The sequence below is a fragment of the Tamandua tetradactyla genome, chromosome 13 (genome assembly GCF_023851605.1).
Source record: "Tamandua tetradactyla isolate mTamTet1 chromosome 13, mTamTet1.pri, whole genome shotgun sequence".
NCBI classification, from domain to species: Eukaryota; Metazoa; Chordata; class Mammalia; order Pilosa; family Myrmecophagidae; genus Tamandua; species Tamandua tetradactyla.
This window is the reverse complement of record NC_135339.1, coordinates 76932543-76952002: the sequence shown is the minus strand read 5'-3', so window position 1 is coordinate 76952002 and position 19460 is coordinate 76932543. Positions and strand designations below refer to the sequence as shown.

The 19460-nt window shown below is 34.9% G+C and overlaps 1 protein-coding gene across 4 annotated transcripts in view; it reads right to left on the bottom strand.

Moving 5' to 3' along the window:
* Window positions 1-1584: 1584 nt before the first annotated feature.
* The window catches only part of TRUB1 (TruB pseudouridine synthase family member 1), a 59922-nt gene continuing 42046 nt past the window's right edge, over window positions 1585-19460 (bottom strand). Inside the window, exons 5-9 of one of the 4 annotated variants that reach the window (XR_013161755.1) lie at window positions 6965-7037; window positions 5490-5629; window positions 3422-3478; window positions 2285-2684; window positions 1586-1758 (exon numbers count right to left, since the gene is read on the bottom strand). Coding sequence is in view for 2 of the 4 variants with exons in the window: in XM_077126123.1 (XP_076982238.1) it covers window positions 2425-2684; window positions 3422-3478; window positions 5490-5629; window positions 6965-7037 (530 nt within the window). In the remaining 2 variants the exon portion in view is untranslated. Of the gene's footprint in view, window positions 2685-3421; window positions 3479-5489; window positions 5630-6964; window positions 7038-19460 lie in introns of all 4 variants that reach the window. The other 3 variants (XR_013161756.1, XM_077126123.1, XM_077126122.1) reach the window with 3 other exon arrangements.

Below are 19460 nucleotides of genomic sequence, written 5' to 3'. Positions count from 1 at the left end.
AACCTCACATCTATTATCTTCCTCTGTTAAAATGTTTTAACATTTCAGAGGGCTTTTTGAATCAGTTTTTCTATTACATACATCATGATATGAGGTAATTTATTTTCTTCTTTTGAAACAGAATGATTCACAATCTAATTGAACCTCTAAGTACCTATAATAAATCTGACACAAATTTCAAACTGGTCAGAGGAGCATAAAATGTACTGAAGACCTGATATAAAGCACCTTTTTTTGTATTCAATGAATCATTTCCAATGATGGGTTAGTAGCTTTTACTAATTCAAGTATTTAAGAAGAAAAGATCTAGTTAGTGTAGGAAAATCTGAGTTTAGCCCTTATTCAGGTTTCACAATTTTTAATTAGCAGAGTGAATTTTTATTACTGTAACGATTGTGGATTTTTAAATCATAAATTAAAAACTATATGACCATTCCAACAACTTTTAAATTGAGACAATATTTTTAAGAAACATAAAAAATTTAAATAAGTGTCAAAATAAGTGATTTGTGATACTCCAGGTTAAAACATTTTAAGGAATTACTAATATATCTTTTTCTTACAAGTAAAACAACTTTAAGGTGTCTTAAAATATATAAGACACAGAAACTTTAATATTTTGATTAAAATGAAAAAAAAACAAAAAAAAAAACAGTTGGTACTTAAATGCCAGACTCTCAGGGAAAAAATGAATTACTTTTGTGGATGAGTTTTTAATTTTTCAGAGCATCTTGATCAGTTTCAGCTGTTCATAAGAATTAAGAGTAATATATCTAAGCTTCAATAAAGTTTATCTGTCTATATCCATGAATCTGACAACTGTAGAACCGTAACTATTGAAATTAGTTAGTGAATTTAGTTAGTGAAAATGAAAAACAACAAGTTATCTTCTGTATAAAGAACTTATTCACATATGTAAAGAAACTGTGACATTTATATAAGTGAACAAATAATACAGACAAGTCACATAAAAGCAAATAGTAATAGCAGACTGAAGTATGGAAAAATGTTCATCCTTGCTAGTAATCAAAGAAAAACAAACTAAAGCAACTTTGAACTCCCTCTTATATTTACTAAATTAAGAAATGCAATATATAAAACCCCCACCCAAAGCTGTAAAATTTTAGTGAAACTGATATACTCAAATGGTGACACTATAAAATGTTGCAACTCTTTGGGAAAGCATAAGGCAGACCTATGAACCCTAAAATTGCTCATATCATTTCACTTAAAATTGTTAACGACTCTTTCTTTTAAAGTTATGCTTGAACAAATAAAGAGGTATTTGAACTTTTCTACAGACTGACTACATATCATATTGCCCTTCCATAACAAAATTATGTAGCACTACTAATTATGAAGTTTACTATTTTGTAACGACTATGTTTTCAAGATGATAAAGAGGGGTAGAGAATCCAGTAGGCTATCTGAATGATAACATTTGAGAATAACTGTTATTAAATATTTAGAGCGGAAGAGATTAACTGGAAATGCAGGGCAGCTATCTCAAAGTCTATAAATCACTTGAAAGAGCGAACAATTAAAAAATTGATATCATGGGGGATCAATGCCCTATAAAGATATATAAATAAATGACAAAGAATGGAGAAAAGAAAATTTTAATTGAAGATATTCATTAGTTAAATAAAAGATACGTTATTTAGTAACTTGGTACAAACTGGTTGACTGTGTTGACGAAATTATCAGGAAAAGATCTCATAGCTGCCAAAACATGTGCCATAGGCGCTGTCCTCTGCTCTAAAGACAGAACAGAAGTGAATTTTAATTAAACATTTGTCTTCTATTTACATCCTGTTAGTGGTAGCAGCAATAATTTGGTTAATTTACAAATATTTATTATAAAAGTTTGTTTCCAAGATCTAAACAAACACAGCTATTACTAGATAAACACAAACTTATCAAAGAAATGGTCTGAATAATAATGAACTCTCTAAAACATAAGAAAGTTAAATACTGGCCATTTCAAACATAGTTAAAAACAGAATTTCAATACAATGTGGCGCCACCAGGTAGCCAAAATAAAAGCACTAAGTTAAGTTTACTTTTATGAAACCAAAGAAACTTGTAGTTCCCGATTTCTTCTTTCTTTGATAAGAATACTAGTTCAACATTTTCAGGGAAAAAACTTTGAAGGGAGATTAAATTCAGAAAGTTAATTTTCCTAAATCCAATCTATCAACATAAAAACATGCTAAAAGAACACTCCATAATACAACAAACTGAACTGCAAGGCCATTTATAATGTATAGCAGGTGACGCGTACCCTATAGAAACTGTAAATGTGGACACTTCTCATCTTGCAAAAAAAAAGTTTGAAATAATTTTTTCTCTTGTATGTACCTTGTCATTCTACACACTGGATTCAAATGTCAACCAGGAAATGATGACAATCTCAGGCCAATCTTAAAATATCTTAATTACATCATCTTCTCCCTTTGTCTCATTTAGTGATATATATTCACAGCTCAGAACCTGTTCTTTAGACTCTTCGGGTTTTGATTTTTTAAGTGCAAACTCCGCTGGGAGAAGAGATGAGCAATACTCAAGAGACTGTGCAATGTCATTAATTGTCCATTTGTCTTCAGGAAGAGCATGTTCTTCTAGTGTAAATGGTCCCTGTTTGGTTCGTGTCAGCTCCAGCACATTGGCACAGGAAGAGAGTTCTACAGCAACAAAAGGTGAAAAAAATATCCTCAGAATCTCATAGTCCATAATTTTGAAATGATAGAACTTGACTTAAACCTCGCAAAACCACCTCAAAAGTATAATTTTAACAACAATCCAGTTTAAGAATGAAGAGTCTTGAGAATAAGAAAGATTAAGTAGCAAAATAATATTTAATAAGCTTATAAATTGCTTTAAAATCCACACAGAACTTGTAAACACATTATTCTTATTTAACCCAAGAAGCAATCCCCTGAAATAAATGGTATCCTCACTTTATGGAGGAAGCAATAAGACCTGTCCAGTGTCACAAGTGACAGTAAATGGCAGAAGTGCAGCTTCCTGGCTGTTTGTAAGACTCTGGCTTCCAGGTTTTTAGAAATTTGATTTGTTCCAATGAAAACTTTTAGAAGGAAGTATAAATATTTTGTTCTGATCCCTGCTGAGTTAAAATATTTTGTATTTGAAAACAATCCTGGCCCTTACATTCATTATTGCTGGCTTCATTTTCTGTTTCTCTTATTTCTCATCTTCTCTCCCATTACAAGCATTTCACTGCAGCTGCTGATGCTGATAATTGCATGCCATAAACCTACAATGCTTCTAAAGCTGAAGGCAGCAAGAGTTTACTTCCTAAGGCCAGTATTCAGAGGCACAGAAAACAAAAAATTCTGTCTTCCCATTAAGAGGAAGATTACTCTCTAAATGATAATTCATAATTCATTTTCATGCTTACCTTTGCCAATATCACTGACCAAGCTTCTGATATAAAAACCTCCTCCACATTCAACATCTGGAATGTTAACAGTGACATGGTAAATTGCCAACCCTCTATGAAATCCACTTTACATAGAAATGATGCCCCTAACAAATGTAAAAATGTTCTATGCAAACAATTGAGTGATAAAATATTTATGTGCTAAAATATAAATTATTCATCCAGTAGCATATGTGTTTGTGAGATTGAGAAGTCAGGGTATGGAGAAAGCAAACAGCAGAAATTCATGAACATATTTTAAATTAACCGGCAAGTCATACCACTTTAATACTTCAACCTTGTTCATTTAATTGGTTTTAAATGGTTAGAAATCTCAGTTTTGCGATCATGAGCTGTAGATTTTAAAAATATTTTCAGATTTGTGTGTTCAAAAAACATAACAATAAACAAATCTTTCCAAAATGATAAGACTATGTTTGGGGTAATGCAATACACAGAGAGCTCAGCGTATTTAAATATTCTCTTGGAAATAATTCTGAAGAATCATAAAATAATCATTAAAATCACAAATGTCCTAAAACAGAATGTATATCCAAGTATCTCCTTAACACTTGCTATAACAAAAGTTTATTGGTTTAAAGCAGGACTAGTCAATGAGGTGCATTCTTGAAGCATCATTACTCTGGGACTAGAGAAAATCGCTGTTCTGGTTATTTTTATTCATCAAGAGGTTTTGAAAAGAGCTGTTGCATTTCCACACAAAAGTACTACACTCCAGTTGTTTCCAGTCTTAACACATAAAGCCATTTGGGAGAATTAAAACTCAACACCTGGAGATTCTAATTCTGCCCCCCTAGCCACCCCCACCCCATTGGCTCAAGGCTGGGGGCCACTGCTAAGATGAAAACTGACCACTAGGATCAAATGTAAGTGTGCTGGCATTCTTGTATTATCTTTGACACTGGTAAAAAGACAACTCTTGGCGTATTTCAATCTTCAGTCAACAAAATAAAGTATTAATGAACTTAAATGCAACTGTAAAACTTAGAGTTTTTCTTATTTTTAAGATAATACCTATTCTCTCAACCCACCTGCTGTACTTCCATGAAATGAAGGGAGACATTTTTAAGTGTGTTTTTTCATTATCTGTCAAATATTTCAGTATCAGGAAACGTAACAAAGGGAGTGATTTCTTTTTTTAACAGTACAAAACCACATTCTATAGGAATTTAATACTCATTAAATAATGTCCAAAGAAAAGAATAAACAAGTTTAGGGGGAAAAGTTGAGGAAATTATTTCTATAGAGAAGCCTAACTAGTATGCACCATGAAATTTAGGGTAGGGTCAGCTTAAGAGTCTAAGGATTAAAAAGAACTATGGCTTTTGATTCTTCATGGCTCATGTATGTTCAGATCTTCAAACAACTTCTACAGTCAAGAAGATCATAAAATGTTCAAATGAGAGAAAAAACCTTTTCTTTGGTTTTTACATTTATTTCAAATATAGATTAGAGATAAATTCAAATTGATAAGCTAAACTGAAATTCAACCATGTGACCAAGAATATACTTCTGTCTTACCCATTTTTTCCTTATTTCCAGGATCTTTAATAGAAGTAGGTGACAAAGAAAGGGAAAAAACACTCCACTCAGAATTTCATGTCCCCAAACTCAAAATGCTATAAGACAAACTAATGCCAATTCTTAAATGGAACATAAACTATCTAGCACTAGCCAAGATGGGGGGAAAAAGTGTCAGATGGGGAAAAAGTGTCAATAAGATCAAAAAGTATAAAATTTTGAAACTATATATTCCTTATTTACTCTTCTACCTAGAGATCTAAGAAATGGTACTTCCAAAGTAACATAGTACAATATATGAAAAACTCAACCTGTTTGGAAAGGTATTCTGAACTTTCACATAGTACCTCATAAATGCGGTATCAAAAGGTGTTAGCAAATTCTATCTTCCTTAAATTCAAAATTTTAAAAATTGCCAACATTCTATGGATCTTTAAAATTACCCCGAAGTAGCCAAATAGGAAATAAAGGTACAAGTAAATACAAATGATATCAAACTTCTTACCTAATGTGAAAAATGGCGGCTGGAATTTTTGAAGGGAGAGACTGTATACAGTAACTGGTCTGGCAGGTTTTGCTTCTACAACTTCACCTCTCTTCATCAAAGTTGAAAGTCTTTGTCCATCTTTTTTTAATGCAGAATAGCTTATAAGAAAAGAGGAGGAAAAAGGGAGAAGAGAGAGTATAGGTGAATGGAGGGAAGGAAGGAGGAATGGAGGGAGGGGATAGCATTGAGAATGAAAGACAATCATTCTAGATTACAGCACAGAAAGAAAGGATAGGATGACGACTAACAGCCCTTCAAATTAAAACTCTTTCTTAAAAATAGACTAAGTTTTTCTTCCAATCTACTTCACAATGGTGCCCCCAAATCTTTAGGCTAATATATCTCATTCTGGCACTCAATAAGCAATGTAGTCCATTTTAATCTTCAACGATCTTCCTGAATATGATCTGTCTATTCATGTTTTCTCTTTACTGCTACTCATTATGGATTAAGGATGCAAGTAACTCAGTAGCTTCTGAGCACAATGAACTGGGCTACATTTCCTTAAAATGATTCCATTACAATGATAGTCATTTTCATATAAAAGTTACCAAAATGTCTCTACAAAGCAAATAAGCAAATGGTCTACTTACATGATCTTAGCCTTGGATGCTAAAATGTTTTTAACCACCAAATTCTTAGAACAATCAAGGAGAAGAAAATTCTAAAATAGCTCTTCATAAATATGAGAGCATTTTAACAATTATGATCCAAAATAATGTTTATGCAGATCCTGCTAAATTTTTTAAACATTGACATTTGAGGTAACATCATGAAGAAACATTTCCCCATAGATGTTTAAGTACTCTTGAAGAAACTGAGCTTCTTAAAAATACAAAATAAATACTAAATTGAAAAATGAATTATAGTAGCTTATCCTGATACTTCCTATATCCATCTAACCATTAAAAACAAAAATAAGAACAAAATATGGTTAAGTAGTAAAGCACGACACTTTCAATAAATTATAATGCTCATCTGTTTTGTTTGTTACAGAGAATAGAGAATCAAAAGATGATTCTGGGCCAAAAGCAATGGTCCTAACGCCTGACGGCCATGCACATTAGGATTCTGAAACATAACTGTGTCCAGAATGTACTGGTGCTTTCCCAGCAACTGAGCATAAGCACCCTGGGCTTCACAATGTGTTCTGATATCTGCAGATGGAGTCCAAAAACCAATCATCCCTGTTATCGTACAAGTGCCAGACTGGCAATATCCAAGGACAGAGGAGAAATTCCACTACCTCTGAGAGCATCAGAAACTCCATGTCTTTTCTAAATCAAGCTCACCTTAATTTGATCATTTGCTACATCAGATTTAAAGCCAACTTCATTGTATGGTAAAAAGAAGCCACTTAATTTTAATTAAAGTGATATTAACTACTTGACAATAAAATTAAACATTTATTCAAATTTAACAATTGAACTTACAGCGGGGGTACTTGCATTATATTTCCAGTAAATTTCTGTAGAATGCTCTCAATATCTTCTTGTGTTATTTTATCTGCCAAAAATGAAAAAAAAAGTCACACCAAAACAACTACAGAAATGCATGTTATTTTCCCTGTACTAATAGCCCTGAAAATTCATTTTAAAAAATGTCCAACAAAGTATGTACTACAATGAATGTTTTATAGGCCAAATTCTACCCTACTGAGATGAGTAAAATATACATAGATGAGATAAAAGGGGGAAAAAGTATTACAAGATTTTTAAGACAAAACTTCCTTTGCTCCAATTCTTCCCCCAGTAAAAATGAACCAATTCAATTATCTTATATGCATTTAGTTGATTCTTACGAAGGCCTTTAGAATATCTGTGGAAATATAACTAACTATTGAAATATACCTAGTTATCAATAATAAGGTGATCAGAAAAGAAGAAAAATAATACCCATAAGTTCTTTTCTAAGTTTCTCCAGGCATCAAATACTGTAAGTAACGTAATATTAATGTAGTATTGAAAATTATCATGTTATCTACAGTTTAATTTTTTAACATTTTTTATTGTGAGATACAAATGCAAAAAAGCAAAAATTTAAAAGCACATCTCAACAAGTAGTTACAGAACAGATTTCATAGTTTGGTATGGGTTACAGTTCCACAATTTCAGGTTTTTCCTTCTAGCTGCTCCAAGACACAGGAGACTAAACAGAAATATCAGTGTAATGATTCAGTAGTCATACTCATTTGTTAAATCCTAACTTCTCTGTTTTAGCTCCTCCTCTGATCCTTCTCCCAATCTTTAGGATATTTGGGCTATGCCCACTCTAACTTTTTCGTGTTGAAAAGGGGTGTTGAAAATATGGGAATGGGGGATGGAACTGGTTGATATTCTTGGAAAGACTGATACCTCTGGGTTTCAGGACTTATCTGGCTTAGGAACCATCTGAAGGTTTTAGGTTTCTGAAAAGTACATTTGGTGTGTGAAACTTCTGTGTAATCTTAGAAAGAGTCCTGGGTGTTATTTAGGGTTCACAGTAACGATGTTGATTAGGGTTTGGCAAACTGTGGCAATTAGCAATATGTAGCTGAAGCTTGCATAAGAGAACTCCAGAATAGCCTCTTGACTCAATTTGAGCTCTCTTAGCCACTGATACCTTATTTTGTTACATTTCTTTTTCCCCCTTTTAGTCTGAAGGCATTGTCCATCCCACTGTACCAGGGCCAGGCTCATCCCTGGAAGTCAAGTCCCACATGGTCAGGAAGATTTTAATCTCTGGATGTCAGGTCCCACATAGTGGGGAGGGTAATGATCTTCCCTGCAGAAATGGGCCTAGAGAGAGAAAGGCCGCATTTGAGGAACAGTGGAGTTTTCCTGGAAGCAACTCTCAGGCATGATTATAAGTAGCCTTAGCTTCTCTGATACAAAAATAAGTTTTGTAAGCACAAGCCTCAAAACCAAGGGGTTGGCCTATTTTCTTGGGAGTCCCTAATGTTTGAGAGAGCACCAGTGGGTTCCCAGGTAGGGAAGTTTAGTAGTTCCGTATTTTTTTTCCAGTGCCTCAAGGGACTCTGCCAATATTTTTTAATTATCAGCTCATCTTGGTCTGGGATGTATCCGGGTATTACACTAAGCTATACAGAATTACAATGCCTTGTTCCCTTTCTGAGCTCCATGTGTTCGGTTGTTTAAATGAGCTATCCAGGCAGGTAGATTTAGATTGGGTGTTAAGAGGATTTGTTTTAGACGCATTAAACCTCTCTACCTTTGGTCTCATACAGTAGGTAAAGGTCTAGAATACATACACTATCATCTTTTGCCCTGAATTCTGATTTACTTTAAGCCCAACCAAATCAACTTTGTTTTTATCTCTGATTGAAGACTGACATCTTTTCAAGTTGCTTTAACAGCTGTTGTATATAGCAATACTGACTGACTTTCAGAGCCGCAAAACTCCAGCTCTGTGTCTCTGAGTCACAGAGGTACCCAAAGTTTCAGGGGATACCAGCTTATACACATATAGAACAGCATCTCAGAATCTAGAAATAAATTTACACTTGCTAAGTGTGACTGCTATAAGAGCTTACAATCGAGGCCCCAATTTTCTTATAAGTATTTTCTAAAGAGATCATACCATATTTGCTCTTTTGTTTCTGCTTTATTTTTCACAACACAGTATCCCTAAGGTTCATTCACTTTGTTGTGTGCCTCACAACTTTGTTCGTTTTTGTAGCTGCACAATATTCCATCGTGTATATATCAGTTCGCCATTCTGCTTCTCAGTTATTGTAATCCTTGGCCCCCTCCATCCATTGGGCATCATGGATAAAATCCAAAATAAACAATCCATGTCTTACAGGATCCTTACTTAGTTGTACAATCAATTTAGACAATTTTCACTGGTCCAAAGAGACAACTAATAAACACAGCCTCATCAAATATCAAATCTAAACTTCCCCTTATCATTTGTCTCTCCAAACCAATTATTTACCCCTGTGGTATTGCTGTGGTACTGTTGATGACTTCCTGCTAACTATATGCCATAGCATGCCTATTAGTTTTCCCCCTATACCTTTCTATAGTTGACTCCTTGTACAAGATCAAACCTTTGAAGCAGTTTGAGCAAGAACTTATAATAGTAGAGTTAACTGCTGGGATACATGACTCTATACACACCCTTTCAATTCTATTCACCTTCAATATGGTGTGTTACATATAACCCCGCTAATGAACTACCTTCACTTCTATCCACTCCCTTACCTTTAAGTTCAACATCATTGGGTAACTGTTCCCTAGTTTCTATGTACCTCTAAGTTCCCTATATTCTAACATTGGAAGCCTCTGAATTGATTTTTATGAGAGTCATAATAGCAAAATCATACAATATCTATCCTATTGTGTCTGGTTTATTTTACCCAGCATTACATCCTCAAGGTTCATTCATGTTGTCATATGCTTCAGGACCTCATTTCATCTTATGGTTGTATAATATTCCATCATATGTATATACCACATTTTGTTTATCCACTTGCATGTTGATGAACCGTTGATTTGTTTATATCTTTTGGCAACACACACATCAGTGTGCAAATGTTCATGTCTCTTCTTTCAGCTCTTCTGGGGATACACTGAGTACTGGTATTGTTGGGTCACAGGGCAACTCGATATTTAGCTTTCTCAAGAACCTTCAAACTGTATTCCACAAGCAGCTGTACCATTAGACATTCCCACCAGCAATGAATAAGAGTTCCAATTTCTCCACATCCTCTCCATCATTTGTAGTTTTCTGTTTAACAGCAGCCTTTCTTATAGGTGTGAGGTGATATCTCATTGTAGTCTTGATTTGCATTTCACTTATAACTAATAAGGATGAGCATTTCTTCATGTGCTTTTAGCCATTTGTATTTGCTACTTAGAAAAATATCTATTCATATCCTTTGCCCATTTTATAATTGGGTTGTTTGCTCTTTTTTGTCGAGTCGTATAATTTCTTTATGTACACAGGATATCAAACATTTGTCTGTATTTGATTTCCAAATATTTTCTCCCATTAAGTTGGCTGTCTCTTCATTGTTTGACAAAGTCCTTTGAGGCTCAGAAGATTTTGATTTTGAGGAATTCCCATTTATCTATTTTTCCTTTTATTGCTTGTGCTTTAGGTGTAAAGTTTAAGAAGTTGCTTCCTATGTCTAAGCCTTGGAAATGTTTCCATGTATTTTCTTCTGGGAGTTTTATAGTACTGTCTCTTATAATTAGGTCTCTGATAGATTTTGAATTAGCTTTTATATTGAGTATAAGGTAGGTGTCCACTTCCATTCTTTTGGCTATTGATATCCATCTGCACTCAACTAAGGCATGTCTCCCACAGCGAGATAATCCTATCAAGTGAAGGTTTTTAAGGCAGAGAGATTCTTTCACTGCTTCTTCAGACAGTGAGCCTCTCCTGGGGAGCCCCTCTAGACCCTTTGGAGCCACCAGCTTCACAGCCTGCCCTATGAATTTTGGACTCTTCCATTCCCATGGTTGCAGATATTTACAGATATCTCCTATTGGTTCTGTTTCTCTAGAGAACCCTGACTAACATACTATTCAGTCCCAAGTCAGTGGATTTTGGGTCTTGTTGAAAATTGATTGACCATAGATTTGATGGTCCATCTCCAAACTCTTAATTCGATTCCATTGCTCAATATTTCTATCTTTATGCCAGTACCATGCTGTTTTGATCACTTTGGCTTTATAATAAGTTTTAATGTCAGGAAGTGTTAGTCTTCCACTTTGTGCACTCTCTTTTTTTTTTATGATATTTTTAGCTATCCAGGTCTCCTTCCTTTCAAATAAATTTGATAACTAGCTTGTCCAAGTCATCAAAGTAGGTTGCTGGAATTCTGACTGCTATTGCATTAAATCTGTAAATCAATTTGGGGGTAGAATTGACATGTTAACAACACTCAATCTTCTATGAGCATGGAATGTCTTTCCACCTATTCAGATATTCTTTGATTTCTTTTAGCAATGTTTTCTAGTATTCTGTGTACAGAGCCTTAACATCCCTGGTTATGTTTAAGTTTATTCCTAGATATTTGACTCTTATTAGTTGCTTTTTTTTTCGCATGGGAAGGCACTAGGAATTGAACCCGGGTTTCCAGCACAGCAGGCAAGAACTCTGCCACTGCACCACCATTGCCTTCCCTTAGTTGCTACTTTGAATGGAATTTTTTCTAATTGTCTCCTCAGTTAGGTCATTAATTGTGTACAGAAACAGTACTGATTTTTGTACATTAAGCTTGTATCCTATCATTTTGCTGAAATTATTAGAGTAGCTTTGTCATAGATTTCTCAGGATTTTACAAGTATAGGATCTGTAAATAACGGAAGTTTTACTGCTTCCTTTCTTATCTGGGTGCCTTTTATTTCTTTCTACTGCCTGATGGCTCTAGCTAAGACATCTAGTATAAAGTTTAATAATAAGTGGTTACGACAGGCATCTCTGTCTTATTCTCGTTCTTAGGGGGAATGTTTTCAATCTCTCACCATTAAGTATCATGCTAGCTATAGATTTTTCATATATATACTTTAGTACATTGAAGAAATTTCCCTCAATTCCACCTTTTGAAGTGTTTTTATCAGAAAAGGATGCTGAATTTTGTTGAATGTTTTTTCAGCATCAATAGATATAATCATGTAATTTTTCCCTTTCAATTTGTTAGTGTGCTGTATTACACTGATTGATTTTGTTGTATTGAATCACCACTACATTTTTAGTATCAAATGCACCTGTCGTGATGTTTAATTATTTTAATGTGTCATTGGATTCGATTTGTTAGTATTCTGTTAAGAATACATCTATGTTCATTAGGGAGATTTTGCCTATAGATTTCCTTTCTGGTAGCATCTATATATCTGGTTTTGGTAACAGAGTAATGTTAGCTTCTTAAAATGTGTTAGGTAGTATTCCTTCTTCCTCAATTTTTTGGAAGAGTGTGAGCAAAATTAGTGTTAACAACTTTTGAAATGTTTTATAAAATTCCCCTGTAAAGCCATCTGGCCCTGGGCTTCTCCTTGCAGCCAAGTTTTTTTTGATGACTGGTTGAATTTCTTTACTTATAATTGGTTTGTTGAGAACGTTTATTTCTTCTCAAATCAGTGTAGATTGTTCATGTTTTTCTAGGAATTATTCCATTTCATTTAGGTTGTCTAGTATTGGAGTATAGTTTTTCACAGTATTCACTTATGATTTTTAAGAGAAAACTTTCGTCACTTCTGATTTGCATCCCCTCTCCTTTTTTCTTTGTCAGCCTAGCTAGGAGTCCATTGATTTTTACTGATTTTCTCAAAGAACAAACCCTTGGTTTTGTTGATTCTTTCTATTGTTTTGTTGTTGTTGTTGTTGTTCTCGAGTTCATTTATTTCTGCTGTAATCCTTGTTATTTCTCTTATTCTGGTTGCTTTGGGGTAAGTTTGCTGTTCTTTCTCTAGTTCTTCCAAGTGAGCAGTTGAGTCCTTGATTTTCTGCTCATTCTTCTTTTTTAATATAGGCATTTAGGGCAATAAACTTCCCTCTCAGCACTGCCTCTGTCATATCCTATAAGTTCTCATATGTTGTACTCTCATTTTCATTTGTCTTCAGATATTTAATTATTTCTCTAGCAATTTCTTCTTTGACCCATTGATTAAGAGTGTGCTGTATAACCTCCATGTATTTGTGAAAGTTCTGGTTCTCTGGTAGTAATTAATTTTCAGCTTTACTCAGTTGTAGTCAAAGAAAGTACTTTGAATAATTTCAATCTTATTAAATTTATAAAGACCTGTTTTGTGTCCCAGCATATGATCTATCCTGGAGATATTATGGCGTTCCATAAGCACTAGAGAAGAATGTATGTGCTGATGTTTAGGGTGTAATGATCTCTATATGTCTGTTACATCTAATTCCTTTATGACTTTAAGTTTTCTATTCCCTTGTTGATTCTCTTTATCAATGTTCTATCTATAGTGGAGAGTGGTATATTGAAGTCTCCCACTATTACTGTTTAAACGTTTATCACTCCCTTCAGTTTTGCTAGTGTTTGCCTCATGTGCTTTGGAGCTCCTTGATTTGGAGCATAAACATTTATGATTGTTACTTCTTCTTGGTAAACTGCCCCTTTTATTAATAGGTAGTGTTCTTCCTTATCTCTTATGACATCTTAACATTTAAAGTCTGTTTTATCTGTCATTACTATAGCTACTCCTGCTTTCTTTTGGATACAGCTTGCATAGAAACTCTTTTTCCATCCTTTCACTTTCAATCTATTTGTATCCTTGGGTTTAAGATGACTCTCTTGTAAGGAGCATATAGAAGGATCATGTTTTTAATCCATTCTGCCAATCTGCATCTTTTAATTGGTGAGTTTAGTCTGTTAACATCCAAAGTTATTACTGTAAGAGCAGTTCTTGAGTCTATCATCTTATCCTTTAGTTTTTGTTAGATCTATATATTCTTTTCCCTCTCTCTCTTTTTATCCTTTAAGTTACTCTTACTGATTTTATTGATATTCTTCAATTCTGTGCCCTCCTCCAGACCTCTTTCTCCTGTGTCTTTTTTCAGCCAGCAGAAGTCCCTTTGATATTTCTCGCAGGGAAGGTCTCTTGTTGACAAATTCTCTTAGTCTTTCTTTGTCCGAGAAGATTTTAATCTCTTCCTCAATTTTGAAGGACAACTTGGCTGGGTAACGAATTCTTGGCTGGAAACTTTTCTTATTCAGGTTCCTAAATATGTCATACCACTGCCTTCTCACCTCCATGGTCTCTGATGAATAGTCCAAACTCAGCCTTATGTGTTTTCCCTTGTATGTAGTGAATTGTTTTTCCATACCACTTTCTGGACTTTCTGATTCTTTTCAACATTTGCCAATCTGATCAGTATATGTCTTGGGGTAGGCTTATTTGGATATATTTTATTTGTGGTTCAGTGGGCTCCTTTAATTGGTATATTTATGTCTTTTATAATAATTGGGACGCTTTCCCCCATCACGTCTTCAACTAACTTTCCTAGCTCTTTACTATTCTCTTCTTCTTCTGGAATACCAAAGATTCTTATATTTTTGTGCTTTGTATTGTCAGTCATTCCCTTGAAATCCTGTTTCTTTTTTTTCATCTTTCTTGATATTTGTTCTTTTGTGCACTCGAGTTCAGTTGTCCTATCTTCTAACTTCTTTCTTTCACCTCTCCAAAGGTGCTGTTGTGTGTCTCTAGTATATTTTTAATTTGGTCTACAGTATCTTTCATTTCTGTGAGATCTGCTATTTTTCTATTTATTCTTTCAAATTCTTCTTTATGCTCTTCTAGTGTCTCCGTGATACCCATTATGTCCTTATGAACATCTTTGATTAGTCATTCCAAATCTGTATTCCCTCCAGTGCTCTAATTTGATCATTTGGCTGGGCCATATCTGCCTGGACCATCACGTGTTTTGTGATTTCCTGTTGTGTTTGAGGCATTTCATTATCTTGATAAGGTTGTTTTGCAAGCTGGTTTCCTTCACTTGTCTAAGGTTTTGTATTTACTTAGGTTTCTGTTGAAGGTCCCCTTTTCCACTTGATTTGTCAGTAATTCTCCACCAAACCAAGGCCCAGATCTCACGGAGGGGATGCAATTCTACTTGAGGCTTCCCAATAGATGGCAGTCACCAGCCACTTCTTCCCCTCAGACCTGCCTCTCACCAAGTGCAGCAGCTGTCTGAACAAGATGGAGACCTGATGTAATTCCAGCCAGGGCCAGTGATTTTTGCTGTGTGCTGAGAGCCACCAAACCTGGGGCTGAAGGGTGAGAAGTATGCAACTCAGCAGAGACTCCACTTACGGCCCTGATTGGTCTGGTAGACCCCAGGCTCCCACTTGGGATGACCTTGGGCTGTAGGCCTGGGTAGTTCAGCTGCCCTTGCTCACAGCCACCTGGAAATGCCTGGTGGCTGGTCCCAGCATGTAGCAGGGCAGCTAATCATTGCTCTTGGCAGGGTGGCTGGTTACAGCAGGAGGCTGGGCATGCTTCTGGGTTTCCCACTGGAACTCCTGGCTGCAGAGCTATATGGGAATATCTTCCAAGCTAGTTGTGGGGGTAGGTTGGAGTGGAGGGATGGTCTGCTCCTTTTCCCGCTCACTGCCATTTGCCCCCTGTGAGATCATGCCTGAACTCACTCACCATTTTCTCTCTGTCTCAATTTCTCTACTTTTTTTACCAGGGCCTTCCTATATAATGTAGAAGACTTTCTCTGATTACCTGCACCCTGGAACCTACAGTTTAATTTTTACTTGATATTAAAATTAGAGAACTGTACTCCAATATTTCAAAATTATACTATGTTATGACATGCACTCACATGTAAAGTTGTATTTATCTACTCCACCCACATCCAAACTTTCCTGCTCTTGGAATTTCTATTCTTTCAAATGAACACTTTCAATGAGGAATCTGACTTTTGCCTCAAAAATGGGCCAGTACACATGCAACTAGGTGAATGAACCCTAAGGACAGTATGCTGAATAAAACGTCAGAAACGAAAAGACAAATATTATCATGCCTCACTCATATGAATTAACTATAATATTCAAACTCAGAGAATTGAAATCGAGAGCATGGGTTATCAGGCTGGAACCTATTGTAAAGGTTCCTAGATAGTAAGCTCATACAACAGTTGTAACTGATATTTCAAAATATTGTATATAGTATATACTGTATATGTATATAACCTGGTCATTCCCTGAAATTGTAGATATTTATGTAATACCTAAGACTCAGTATTAGAGTACTGAAGCTACGAAAGTCAGCATTACCCCATTCAACAACTGTTACAAAAGCTGAAAAAGTGATCAGACTTCATCTAGAGATAGGAATGAAGCTGATATTGATAGGACTAAGGTAAATGAGAATACTGGTAAAGGATATTTTCAAAATTCAACCTCTGTGTGAGACCAAAGGTAAATTTTGTAATTTAACTTGTATGGTCAGTTTACTTGAACACCATAATTACATGGACTCTTAAATAGGGTGTGAGATCTTGTTGGTTTGTACAGGTTGTATGATGCCCCGAAATATCCTAGAGTAATTTGGGCAGAAAATAAAAAAGTATTTGCAAAATCCCCTTGGGGGACTGAGGAGAAAGGAAGAAATATTCAACTTCCGCATCTGGGAAATTCCTAACATTCTCACAAGCAGTGGGGACAACCAATTCACTAGACTGAGCCCTCAATTGTGGGGCTTGCCCCTGCCCCTATGAAGCTTGTGCCTGCAAAGGAGAGGCTAAGCCTACTGATAATTATGCCTAAGAGTCACTTCAGAAAGCCTCTTTTGCTATTCAGATGTGGCCACTCTCTCTAAGCCAACATGGCAGGTGAACTCACTGCCGTCCCCGCTATGTGGGACACAACTCCCAGAGATATAAATCTCCCTAGCATCATGGGACCTGACTCCCAGGGATGAACCAGGACCCAGCATCAATCGGAGCAAGAAAGCCTTCTTGACCAAAAGGGGAAAGGGAGAAATGAGACAAAATAAGTCTCAATGGCCAAGAGATTTCAAACAGAGTTGGGAGGTTATCCTGGAGGTTATTCTTACGCATTTTATAGATAGCCTTTTTTAGTTTATGGTACATTGGACTGGCTAGAGAAAAGTACCTGAAACTGTTGAACTGTATTCCTATAGCCCTGATTCTTGTAGAAGACTATAACTATAAAGCTTTTACAATGTGACTGTGTGATTGTGAAAAGCTTGTGTCTGATGCTCCTTTTATCCAGGGTATGGACAGATGAGAAAAATATATATATACATATATATATGGATAAAAAATAAATAAGTAATAGGGGGATATAAAGGGTAAAAATCAGGTAGATTGAAATACTGTGGGTCAGTGAGGAAGGGGTAAGGGGTATGGGATGTATGAGTTCTTTATTCTAATCTTTATTTCTTTTTCTGAGTGATGAAAATGCTTTAAAAATGATCATGGTGAAGAATACATAACTACGTGATGATATTGTGAGCCACTGATTGTATAATATGGTCAGACTGTATATATATGGATATTCCTCAATAAAATAATAAAAAAGAAAATGGGCTAGTACAAAAAAAGAATATACATATATAGCAAGGATTTTAGCATGATTACTAAGCACTTTTTGTCAGAGTAGTTTCAATAATTTTAAAGAGTAAAAATTATAATATACTAAACTTCAATTATTTGGGATTTCCACACATACTTATATATAAGTCCATATACATGTTTCATATTCAATAATAAATTAAATCACAAAAAGTTTCTATAACTTGTTTAGATCACAGACAATAGAAAGAAATGACAGTGCTTCTTTTTCATTCCATGGGAAATATATTTAAATTGTTTTTATTCTGGTATGTACCTGTTACATCAGATTTTGTGTAGACAATATTAAACAAGAACTAATAAATGTCTTTTGAAGTACTGTTCTGACACCAGAACAAAAATTTAAAAGCTAGAACGGAATACTGTGCCCAGATTTGAACAACATCACAGTAAGACAGCCATAACCTTCATGTGACTTTAATTCTTAGATGCTAAACGCAAACAAAAGACTAGACTCAGATAGTGAAGAACTATAAAACTCAAAATAATTTTTCTTAACACCTAGCAGCTTCATAAAGGCATCTCTCCTTAGACGGCTATTCTGTTCAACCGATTTCTCAAACACAGGTACTCATGATATGGATGAGGATTTTTTTTCACAAAAATTTTTTTACTGTACTACCAACAACAAAATATAGTTACTGGTGGCAGTACCTTAGTTTTGCAAACCTAAGACTTCTAAATCTAGACGGCCAATTCATCATTCGCTGAGTGATTGCCAAAAATGTCTTTGTTGATAAAAATTAAAATAGTTCATAACTTAGTCACACATTTTAAAAATTATTTGTTATGGATATAATATGTAGTATGTACTTTATGGTGGTGGCACATATATGTACACACACACACACACACACCATATAATTTGCTGTTTTATAAATTTAGTTTGAAATGCCAGTGGTAAATGAAAGCGAGGGGTAAGGGGTATGGTATGTATAATCTTTTTTTCTCTGTTATCGTTTTATTTCTTTTTCTGTTGTCTTTTTATTTCTTTTTCTAAATCGATGCAAATGTTCTAAGAAATGATGAATATGCAACTATGTGATGATATTAAGAATTACTGATTGTATATGTAGAATGGGATATCTTAATGTTTTGTTTGTTGTTAATTTTTTTTAATTAATAAAAAATCAAAAAAAATTTTGCCATTTTAGCCATTTTTAAGTGTACAATTTGGTGGCATTAGTTACATTTATAATGTTGTGCTGCCATCATCACCCTCCACAGCCAAAACTTTTTCATCACGGCAACTAAAAACTCTGTACATAATAGCTTCCATTCTCGACCTCCTTCTTCTGTCCATTCCCTGGTAATCTCAGATCTACTTTCTGTCTCTATAAATCTACTTATTCTAGATATTTGATAGAAGTGGAATTATACAATATTTGTCCTTTTGTGTCTCAGTCACACATTTTATAACAAGACAAAACAGATTTCTACTTTTGTTAAGTTGGTTCTTTACTGACATTGCTATAAAAGCACATTCCTTTGTCCTGCTTTGGTTGCTCTAATTTACTGATATTCCTACACACAAGATGACAAAGATGCGTTCTTTCTTTAGTTCCACCTGTCAAAACTCAATCCTCATTCCACTTCTGCCATGGGGTGTCCTTCCTCTAACTAAACACCTTGGGCATCTATGATTTGTGCTACTCATTCTGCGACTAATCATATACAATTTTTAACAGTTACCTACAATATGTGTAAGTATCATCTGACCAGTGAAATTCTAAGCTCTGTAAAGATGGAGGCAGTTTTTCTCCTTATGTCTTGTACACAATTACATGATACTCACAACATTCCTGCTGAATTTAATTTACTGAGGAATAATAGAACCTCAAAGTTAACCAGACA